Raw genomic sequence first — 12,029 nt, forward strand, 5'->3', positions numbered from 1 at the left:
ATGAAATTATTATAATTTTTTCTAGTTTTTATGCATTTATGGTCAATTTCAAGGCGCGAGCGACACCTCAAGATATTTTTTGCGGTCAGAATCCTTTTGCATAACCAAATATCGCAACAAAAGGCAACTTTTCCGGGCTATTACTTAGCGTTTATCAGATTTTGATTGTCTTCAATCCACCCTAATGAACATGGCCAGTACTTCAAAAGTAAGTCCATCTCGTACTAGAGCGGGATTAAGCGAATCTGAATCCAGCTTTTGTTGTAAAAAAACACTGCTTATTTTGTGGCAAGGAAGCGGATGATGATGCTGAGAACAAAACGCAGAATTATCGCAGAAAAATTCATAAATTTTCTACACTTGCATTCAAAGAATCCCTTTTAAAGTTAGCTAAAAATCGTTCTGAGATGTGCCAAAAGCTTCCCTTGCACGTTTTAATTTTGAGTATGATCTGGTAGATGCTTTATGAATTTTTCTGCGATAATTCTGCGCTTTCTTCTTCTCAGCCTCCTCATCCACTTTACAGCCACAAAATAAGCAGTGTTTTTAAAAACAAAAGCTGGATTCAAATTCACTTAATTGCGCTACAGTACGAGAAGGACTTACTTTTGAAGTTCTGGCCTGTTCATCCTCACTTTGTTGCAGAGATTGAACTTTTCCAGGTGTATGGTTTTTTGCAATCCACGCGACTTGTAACGGACTTTTGACTTCTTAAATAATCCGCATTCTTATAACTTCTCCCGACACTTGCATCGATTAAAGTTGGCAATCCACGACTGCTCCGCACAACAGTTTCACTTTCAGTCCAAAGTTTATTGCAAATAAAGCAAAATTGTGACATTTTTCTTAAATATTGATCAGCACAAACAACAGTAGATGCTTGTAATAAATACGTTTATTCACTTGAACTGCACGTTTAACTCAAAAAGAAGCAGGTACGTCACCTAGGAGGGGTCATGGCCCAGACTGCACCATCAAAATTTTTGGGGAGATTGTTTTGAGGGGTATCTTTTTATTTGGGGGGAGGCTTGCTTTTGGGGGGATCTCTGCGATGATGAGGGGGGTGCACCTTTGCCCTTAGTGGGTTGAACACCCCTGGGTATGTGAATGATGCCACATGGACTAGAATAGCCAGATGTTATTCAAGGACATGCGAGTAGAGGGGATTTTGTAAATGACTGGCTGTCTTTTGAGAGTAGGCAATATCTGGGAAATGGTTTGGTCTTGGAGAAAGAATCACGAGGACCATTTTTATAGAGAATTTTGAGATCTACAACTTTGGTCTGAGGTACTTTTGGATAAAACTTACCGTTTTTGAGAAAAATCCAAAAAACCTCAAATTTTGACTTTTGACTCTGAATAATTTTTTTAGCGCACATGGGATCGACGAGGACTTTTGGCACTTTATTTCTAATGCTAAACCTAAGGACTCTACAAAAATTTAGCTTTCCCGGAATTTTTGTTATTTCCATTGTCTAAATTGACCGGACTAGAAAATCAATGGCCCTCTTGAAATTATCTATTCTCTTGCTCATTACCACCTCTTCTGGTAAGCTGTTTCAAGGTTCCACTACCCTGCTAAAATAATAATTTTTCCTAATATCCATGTTAGCCTGAGATTTAAATAGCTAAAAACAATGGCCCCTTGTCCTATTTTCAGTGCTAAATTTTAGCCCCGTAACATCTCTCATTCTAATAAATTTAAACAACTGAATCCTGTCCCCTCAGTCTCTTCTTTGCTCAAAACTGTACATTTTTAGCATTCTAAACCTTTAACTGTAGTCTAAATGAGAAAGTCCATTTAGTAGCCTTGTAGCCCGCCTTTGAACTCTTTCCAATACATTAATATCCAAAAACTTTAGTTGAATGTGCAGAGGAATTAGCAGATGTAATTGTAAATATTTTCAATGCTTCTTATAACTCGGGGACAGTGGCGGAGGATTGGATGCTGGCTAACATTACAACACTCTTCAAGAAAGGGTCTAAGGGGAGTGCAAGAAATTATAGAACTGTGAGTCTAATTTCGGTGGTTTGCAAAATTTTTGAAACCTTGATAAAAATTAAGATAGTAAATTTTTTATAGACTAATAATCTATTGGCTAGTTTTTAGTATGGTTTAAGGAAAAGTAAATCTTGTGCAACTAATTTATTACATTTCTATGACAAAGTTAAGATGGCTTTAGGCAATAAGAGGCCTGTAGATGTTGTTTACATTGATTTTCAAAAAGCTTTCGATAAGGTACCGTATGTTGCTCTACTTAGCAAATTAGCTTATATAGGAATAGGAGGGAAATTTTTCATTTGGGTAAAAAACTGGCTGATCAGAAGGAAATAAAGGGTAGTTGTGAGGGGAAATTATCCTAAATGTAGTGAGGTTTTAAACGGGGTCCCTCAAGGATCAGTGTTAGGGCCTGTTTTGTTCCTTGTTTTTATGAACGATATTTAAAAATATTTCTGGGAACATGAATTGTTTTGCTGATGATGTCAAAGTTATGGGGATTGTAGAAAATGAAGAACAAGCAAATCAGCTGCAAGAGGATCTAGATCATATTACAGAGTGGGCTGATAAATGGGTATGGCTGTTAATGTTGGGAAATGTCAAGTGCTACATTTAAGGCATGTAAATAAGTGTACAAGTTATTATTTGTAAGGTTCAATCATTAGTCAGGCAGAAAAAGTTACTGATCTGGGCGTCTTAATAAGTCAGGATTTAAAGTTTAGTCAACATAGTGCAGCATAGCTATTAACAAAGCCAATAAGATGCTTGGATTTATCAATAGATCTATTTCAAACAAATCTAAAGAAGTTCTACTGCCCTTATATATAAGTTTGGTAAGACCTCATTTGGGGTATGCTGTTCAGTTTTGGTCTTCTTATCTTAAGAAAGATATTAATGTATTGGAAAGAGTTCAAAAGCGGGCTACAAGGAGAATAAATGGACTTTCTCATTCAGACTACGATTCCAGGCTCAGAATACTAAAAATGTACAGTCTTGAGCAAAGAAGAGACCGAGGGGACATGATTCAGTTGTTTAAATTTATTAAAATGAAAGATGTTACGGGGCTAAAGTTTAGCACTGAAAACAGGACAAGGGGTCATTGTTTTAAGCTATTTAAATCCCAGGCTAACATGGATATTAGGAAAAATTATTATTTTAGCATGGTAATGGAATCTTGGAACAGCTTACCGGAAGAGGTGGTAATAAGGAGGGAATAGATATTTTTAAAAGGGCCATTGATATTCACTGGGGATTGTAAATTGACTAGGAACAGCCTAGCTGGGCCCAGAGCTTGTTGCTGGTCATCACTTTTGTATTTGTATTTGTATTCTTTAACTAAAAGTCATATAGGAAGTTCTACTGTCTGATTTTGGCAAAAGTTTTACTGATCATAAGTGTCTCATTTAAATTAAAAATATTTACATAAACATGCAAGAGATTTAACACTTCATATTAGTGTAAAACGGCTCCTCTGTTTCACATCATATTCTTAATTTTAATCATTAAAACTTTAATTATGGATCTTGATATATAGTGAACTTTATGAGAAAAGAAAATTGTGTGAACATTTTAGTTGCAAACTTTGTAAGAAAGTATTCTTTAAAAGGAACTTACTTATCAGGGCTTTCATTAGCAGGAACAATTTGAATACCCAAGGGTCCATCTTCATTTTTCAATTTTAGAATTTCTACCATTCTGGAAAAGAAAAAAAAATGCTCTGTAATATCTAAAAAATTCTGGAAGCAATTTAGTCACATCCACTCAATCAAAAGTTCCTTATTATATTGTCTAACACTCCAAAAAGTTTGAAGCTGGAAAATAATTAGGCTTTTTTATCTCTAATCTCTAATGCTTATCACCATCAGTTGTAAATTCATAATTTTGCATTACAGAAACTCCAATGAGAAACAATCGAACGCGGAGTCATAACCAATTTTATGCGGAAGGGGAATTTATTTTTTCAGAAAAGTAGTCAGTTAACAGTCTTTTGCCACTAATTGAACCCTAATCTGCAATTAATAGATTTTGTGTGCTTTCATGACTGCTTTGTATAATATTTTTTTTTATTCTTGGGTTTTCTTATCTTTCTATTAAACTTTGTTCAGAAAAGTGTTTACTTAGAATTGCAACTGAAATCAATTGTTTTTTATCTGAGCCTAAGTGGTGCTATCTATGAGACAATTACCTAACTATAGCGGTAGATCACCTGCTACATGAATAACAGAATCAATTTGATGGCAGTTTTGGCGAATGATTGATTCTTGTCGCCAAGTTAATTCAAAGTTATAAAACACTACTCAGTGATACCGTAAAATATTTAATCTTTTAAAGAAAACTAGTTACTAAATAAATTAAAATTAGTTCCATTAACATGTAAACGTAGCGCATGAGGATCAAATATGGCGGCGATGTGAATGACAGTTTTCTGTTTTCGCCAATTTGGAAACTAAACAAGTCACTAATTGCCATTGAATCTTGAATAACACTGTGCGGCAAAAAAAAAACCTTCAAAATGCTTCTGACACTTCGTTGGCTGATTATTATGTAAAATGACCCCCTGAATCCGAATGTGACCTCCGTTTTCCCCTATACGTACCAATTTTTTTTAAGGCCCCCAAGTTTTTCTTAACTTTCCTTTGTTTCAGAGCAATTATTTTTTTTTTGGAGGTTAAAGCAGCTTTATATTAACTGCTAACATAGCTTTGACGGGCAAGAGAGGTTCAAAGTTCAAGGTCATGGACACCGATCGCAAAAACGGGGACTTGGGGGGAGGCATACCCCCCCCCCAATAGAAAAATCACGAAAAACGATCTTTCTATTCTGCTTTTTAAAAAAGATGTTTATAAAAAAAATTTCGGTGTAGAATGAGAGTATAAGAATTGTTTCTATGAATCACATGTCCAAAAAAGTTTTTGCGACGTAAAAAAAATTAAAAAAAAAACTATCTTATGAATGTTGCACGTTGCATACGAATTGAATTGCAGATCTTCATTCAAAGAGACATTCTTATGGCTAATTCTTATGTAAAATGACCCCTTGTTTCCAAATACGACCACCTTTCCCCCCATCACGCCCCCCTTTTTAGAACCTTCCCCTCCTCTGATTCAGAGCCATTTGTTTTAATTTGGAGGGGGAAAAAGCATTACAATAACCGTAAACATTGTTCTGAATGACTATGATGTGCAAAGCTAAAAATCTTGTGCATATGCAGCAAAAAAGAAAACCTGCCCCCCCCCCACCACCACTAAATTTTATGAAAAGGTAGGGGGGTGCTTTTCTACAAAAATATCAGTACGTGTATGGGGAAAACGGAGATCATATTCGATTTCAGGGGATCAATTTGCAGACGAATCAGTCAGAAAAGCCTCAACAGCATTCGAGAGTTTTTTTGCTGCACAGTGTGTTGAGGGGAGGGGTACCCCCCATGTTTTCCTTTTTGCTACACATGCACAAGATTTTGAGCTTTGCACATCTCTAGTTATTCAGAATAATGTTTACAGATATTGTAGTGCTCTTTTCCCCCTCCAAATTAAAACAAATGGCTCTGAATCGGAGGAAGGGGGGGTTCTAAAAAGGGGGGGCATGATGGGGGGAAAGATGGTCGTATTTGGAAACAAGGGGTTATTTTACATAAGAATCAGCCAGAAGAATGTCTTTTTGGATGGAGTTCTGTGATTCAACTCGTGTGCAACGTGCAACATTCACATGATAGTTTTTTTTTTTTTTTTTTTAATTCATTTTACATCGCAAAAATTTTTTCGGAAATAAGAGTCATATCAGCAAGTCTTATACTCTCATTCTGCACTGACAATTTTTTTACAAACATCTTTTTTAGAAAAGCAGAATAAAAAGATCGCTTTTTGTGATTTTTCTAATATTTGGGGGGGGGGGCTTTAAAAAAATTGGTCTGTATAGGGGAAAACGGAGGTCATATTCGGATTCAGGGGGTCATTTTACATAAGAATCAGCCGCCAAAATGACGGAAGCATTTTAAATGTTTTTTTTTTTTTTTTCCCGCACAGTGTAATTAATAAAAACAATATGGTATAGCTCTTGAAATACGTTTAAAAAAAAATAGTAAATATTTCTTTAAAAAACACACACACACACACGCACTTTTTATTGGATGAATTCGAGCAGTCGCTATCTTCATCAAAGCTTTCTTTTGGTGAAGTAATGGGTCCTCCCAGAGGCTCCTTTCTTTTATCCTTAAAAAGAACAGGTGAATTAAAATATAATTGGAATAAATGGGAAAACAAACAAAACATTTTACTTTTAAAGCGTGGCAGCTAAACTTTGACGATATTTCTTTTAATTCAATTTAGTTTATTTATTTAGATGACTATGCCAACCCTTTTGCTGCTCATAAACCAAACCATGTGACTGGTGGATATCCTAGCAACAGCGGGCGTTGATCGTAGCAGAGGATCAACGCCCGCGAGAAATAAAATAAAATTGATGAAACACGGAAGAATGATCTTTTATGGATTCCGATTTGTAAATTTGTTATTCTAAGTTGTAAATATTTTGTTAATATAGTGAGTTTTTCGTTTAGATAATATTGTGCATTTTTTAGTCAATTTCAATAACTCCCTAAGCAATTAAAGATGCAAGCGCCCAAAAAGAATCGGCAAACGGTTAGATTTTTACCTACAATTTCAATTTAAGATACCGATTAGTACATTTTTGCGTTAACGCGCAAAACGTTTACGCCATTACGTTCACACCAACGCTGATGTAGCAGTTCCAAATGAAATAAAAGTTAGTGAAAACTGTGATCAAAAACTAATTACTAATGCCAAAATAATGCATAACCAAAAGAAAAACAGTTCAATCTCTGCACCTGGAAAAAAAATATAATGAAAACACATTGCGTCTTAAAATACATGTCGAGTGCCCAACTATAGATAATGCTACCATCTTGCAACCATACTGCCAAAGTTTTCGCCAAGCCTCCCACCAATCACATGATGTATCCATGAACCAATTTTTTCATCAGCAAGTCTGGGAAAGCTCGGTCTTTTCTTATTATTAGTCTATGGCTGCACGTGAATTGTTTATTAAATAAAATATTCTCGGCAAATTTGGCGAAATCCGAAACTTTGTGGTAACCCAAGCAGTGCAACAATGAAAAATCGGATCCAAAATGGCTCGACTTAAGCTGATGCACCGGCCTATCTATATAGCGGCTCTAGCACGTTCGGATAAACCTGTGTCTCCCGGCCGTTAAGGAACTCAAAACTGTTAAGTAAGAGAAGGAATGTTTACGTTTCATTTAAATTATGAAAGTTATGAGCGCTCATATACAAAATTTTAAGGGGGGGGGGCTCAGATATTTTCCCTATGGTTTAGCACGATATTTTCCCCATAGACACCGATTTCAATACAGATTAATTTAGTAAAGTTTGAGATTTTTAATAAATTATTCATTAATGGCTGTAGAAGAAATGTTTTTACATTTTTGCAAAGATAAAAGTAATAAAAGCAAGGAAGTTCTAATTTCTAGGGGGGGGGGGTGCTTGAGCCCCCCCCCCTTGAACCCCTATATGGGCGCCCTTGAAAGTAAATCATTTAAAAATATGAGATAGGGCGAAATGGGTTCCTAATAAAATTTTGAATCTTTGGATATCTGGTTCGACTTTCCTCTCCCGGCCGTTCCAGAGGAGATGTTTGAATAGGGAAGAAAATATGTTTCACAGATAGGTCTATTTAAACGATTTATAGCGCTAAAAATGTGAAAGAAAGAAAAACCTTCATTATATTTGTTTCTTCTGTCCAAGAATTTATGTTTTGAAGGGATAAAGATTTTTCTTCACCACTTCCATCTTCTCTTTCACCAGGTGGAAGGTCATCCTCCGACTGTTCTTCGCCCTGCAGATCAAGTTAATAACATTTCAGATCTCCCGGCTTAAATCCAAAAGTTAATTAGTGAAAAACGCGCACTTAAAATATACAATAACTTTTCATAGCTTTTAAACATGCAATAACCCATGCTAACTTTCTGAACTAGAATGTGGTCAATTAATTCACAAGCAATGTCTGTTGACAATTTTTGCGGATAATTTTATTAATTTTGTTCATAATTCATTTGCTAAAAACTGTAAACTTGAAGTGCAAAATAATTCTTTAAAAATTTGAATCAAAAAGTTTTGTTTAAATGGTTTGATTAAAGACTTTTAGTTAGATTTTAAAATAAAAATATGTAACTACAGTCTGCCCACGAATTATATGAAATCGGCAAATGTCCAGGTAAGACGAGTCTATTTGTATGAGGGGGAAAAGTAAAAGTATATTGATCGCGATATTTTGTAAAGGATTCAATTTCGCTGTTAATATATTCGTTACTTGTTGCTTTTATTTTGAAATAATATCAGTACAGTTTTGTGCTGTAGCCATATTATACTATTTCTTTAAAAAAATTTGCAATGTATCGCTACTATCAGGGAATAGTTGCGAAAACGCAGTTTTCACGTAGTCGGTCTTTTCCTGTAATTAATTAAACTTTATTTCAGTCAGGCCATGTAAAATTATGACAGAATGTGTGAGTATTTATTTCTTTAACGCTGTTCATAAGGATTGTACTAAAATCGGGAAAATGTTCACGTTTTCAAATGTTTTTTTCCAAGAATTTTTCGGGAAAAACTTCGGGAAATTCTGTCCCGTATATAAGTCGACCCTCAAACTTTTAGCCTCATTTTTTGCATTAAATTTCTCGACTTAACACGAATATATACGACACTTTTTGACAATTCAACGTGAATAACATGAAATGGTTGCGGCATTATTGATATTTATGAATGCTGATTGACAACAGTGATATTGCACAAAGACGTGTACTGCCGTGGGCAGGTAAAGGGCAACTGCGAACTTTAAATTTTTTGCATTTTTGTCATCTATTGTACGTTAGCTTTATTGTACAATCTTGCTTGTTTGGTTTCCGTTTAAAAAATACGCGAAAAAATCGTCAAACTCCAACATTTCCCTGTTGTTAGTATTGAATCCAACACATGTTTCTTCAAATAACTTGAAAACTCATTTCTGCAGATACTGCCATTTACCTACCCAAGGCAGTGTAAATCTCGATACAATATCGCAGCAACTTTTATTTCGCAAAATGGGATCAGATTGGTAAAGCTAAGTGTAATGTGTGTCTGTTGTTCATGGACGCAGTATTTCTGAAAATTGATGATGTACTTTACCTCGCTGTTTAACTGCTTATACGAATCTCCACTCGCCAACACCGCAGCAGACCATCTTTTGCAATTGTCGTTATTTTGCAAAAGAGAGGGGGGCAACTGATTCAGGGCGGGTTCACTGCCTCTTCGTACATGAAGAGGGAGGAGACCTGAAATGCGTGGAAGAATTCGTTAGATCATTTGACACCACATAATCCTTTTTAGCCCACTTCCACACAAAAAGAAAAGAAAGTTATAAAATTTAAAGGGACGTGACTTTTCTAAAAAAACTGAAATATACCTGCATAGATTTTTTCGTCAGTTATCTCCACGTCCGATTCATTATAAGATGATTTGCACAAGCCATTTGGTATGAGATCCCCATTTTGAAATATGTCTGGACTTGCGGTTCCTATGGAGCTAGCGCTGGTACCATCGCCACCGTTGTGTAGCAAGTACGATGAAATTTCTTCGTCGTAGACGGCAGTTATCTAAAATGAATACAATGATTTTTAAGAACTACGCACTCCAAGTGAGAGGAATCGATGGCACAAATATCAGGAGAGAAAAACCCGTGCTAACGGAGCTAGCGGCAAACGTGCGGAGGGGGAGGCCTCCTGGGTCGCTCTTTCTCAGCTTTTAGTCCAGTGGTCTCCAACCTTTTTTGCTCAAGGGCCACATTGTTAATTTTTGGAGGCAAGGCGGGCCAGCAATTCAACAATATTTCAGTTCATTTGGTTTCGTTTCTGCAAGCTCCCCCCCATCACCCACGTTTTTTTTTTTTTTTTTTTTTTAAATTTTCGCTCAGTAGCATGAGTGCAGCCAGGATTCACTTTAGGTAGGGGAAGCCAAGGTACAGCAAGAGAGTGGTTTTAGCTGTCTCTTTGCCCAGTGCCAAATCTTCGTTTTTTCGAGGCTAGGCAAAGACTTGACGCAACCGCCCTACACATCTTGCTTCAATTTCCTACTCTAAAATTTAATTTATTGAAAAAAAAAAAGAAGTGAATCTATAAAATGTAAGATAAGTTTATTACTGAGAAATTCTTCAAGTGCAATTTATTGCTTTGAAGAATAGATAAATGCCAAAAGTAATAAGTCCTTAGACGCTTTTTACTGCCTTTGAATCAGAAGGACGAAGGTTATGGGATCGCGTCGTATCCCCCGGAAAATTTTCCGAATTTAAGTCCTAAAAATGCAGTTTTAGTCTATTTTTAGTGGTGTTAGAGATGTTCGGGGGACAAGTTTCAGCGTCCACCTCCGGAGAAATTTTCAAAATGCACATCAAAATTCACACTTTCAGACAATTTCAGTAAATTTAAGGGAAGGAAAGAGCGGTTGCAATTCTCTCCCCCAAATTATTTTTCAAAAATGAAGTCAATTTTAGGTAATCTTTAGTAAAGTCAAATGTTTTTCCTCATTACAAACTGTTTTGAAACTAGTTTGAAAGCTACTACAACCAGGGTTGCCAGAATCAAGAACAGTAAATACGGGACAGGAGTGAAAAGGTGGGGGAGGGCAGGGGTATTTTTAAGACGTCTATTCATGATAAATCTGAAAAATTCAATCGCAACAAAGCATTAAACCTCGCAAAAATGTAGCTTATTAAAGTATAAAAATCGTTTTCATTGCGATTGACTACGCATGCGCAGAGATATATTTCCAACATTAGTCAATGAGCAAGGAAGAAGCAACCATTCAGTGCCTCATGGTCTGCCGCCAAAACAAAAACATACAAACCAAATTAAAAGGAGAATAACTTTTGCGTTTGCTGCCACATGATTTTATTATTGCTCATTATTTCACATTTTTTGTTATACTTGTTTTTTTCTCTTGAAGTAATGTCGTTCTGTAAAACATTGCTATCAGCTAAAATACGGGACTTTAGCCGTCCCGTATGGAAGTTCTCCGGGACGCGGGACAATTTCTCAAAATACGGGACTGTCCCTTGAAATCCGGGAAGTCTGGCAACCCTGACTTTGACTATAACCGCTCTTCGGAATAGTAAGGACCAAGAGAAATTCTGGGGTCCTTTCCCGAATTTTTTTTCGAAATTGAACTCATAAAAATGCGATTGTATTGACCATTTTAGTAACAGAAGGAAAAATGAGAGATTCATAAAACATCCCCCCTATTTCTGAAAATCTTAAGTTTTAAAAAATCAATTTTAGGCACTCTTTGGTGATGTTGAGGAGAGAGGGGGATTCGGGACCTCCATAGTATATTTGAAATTTGTATTTCGAATGCTAGTTTAGACGATTTTTTGTGATGTTAGCTGCTGAGTATTGTGCGTTTATGAGGAGAAGACCCTTCGGAACGCCTTCCCGAAAGCAGAGCTAATTTTAGCGCGGGGGTGATCGCTACCGCTTGCAATTGAGACAACCCTAACTTTGGCGGGCATTTAAATTTGCGAAAATGTCTTTGTGTTCTTTCCTTTCGTTTCTAGCTTCGAGTGATCGTCGTCAACGAGGAATCTTCACCTTTTAAACTGAAAATTTCAGAACTATAAATATTGTACTATTTACAGAAAAAAGTGAGGTATTTTGTTTTCCGAATTAAACATTTCTATTAGGGATAGGCTTTCTGAGTTTTGAACGATATCCTTTTAAACACTAACGTCCTATATTCGTTGCCACACAGATTGTGGCATTGAAATACTTAAGGGTTGCGTTCTTTTTGAAGACTTAGTATCTCTCTCTATCTCCCTCTCTCTTTTCCAAAGGGGGGGGGGGGGTGACTCAGCAGCTCTTAGGGCTGGGTCTTGATGCATCTGTATGGATTGTACAAAATTTCAGACCATATAGAGTGGATATACAGTCAGTAGATCTGCAGTGGCAATTATTTTTAAAAAATGCTGA

The 12,029-nt window shown here is 36.2% G+C and overlaps 1 protein-coding gene across 1 annotated transcript in view; it reads right to left on the reverse strand.

The window, feature by feature from the left end:
• Positions 1 to 12,029, reverse strand: part of LOC129230337 (partitioning defective 3 homolog B-like) — a 159,559-nt gene that overhangs the window by 43,300 nt on the left and 104,230 nt on the right. The window contains exons 3-7 of the mRNA XM_054864769.1: positions 9,476 to 9,665; positions 9,199 to 9,344; positions 7,751 to 7,870; positions 6,116 to 6,207; positions 3,614 to 3,694 (exon numbers count right to left, since the gene is read on the reverse strand). Coding sequence (XP_054720744.1) covers positions 3,614 to 3,694; positions 6,116 to 6,207; positions 7,751 to 7,870; positions 9,199 to 9,344; positions 9,476 to 9,665 — 629 coding nt within the window. The remainder of the gene's footprint in view (positions 1 to 3,613; positions 3,695 to 6,115; positions 6,208 to 7,750; positions 7,871 to 9,198; positions 9,345 to 9,475; positions 9,666 to 12,029) is intronic.

Source organism: Uloborus diversus, chromosome 1 (assembly GCF_026930045.1).
Source record: "Uloborus diversus isolate 005 chromosome 1, Udiv.v.3.1, whole genome shotgun sequence".
NCBI classification, from domain to species: domain Eukaryota; kingdom Metazoa; phylum Arthropoda; class Arachnida; order Araneae; family Uloboridae; genus Uloborus; species Uloborus diversus.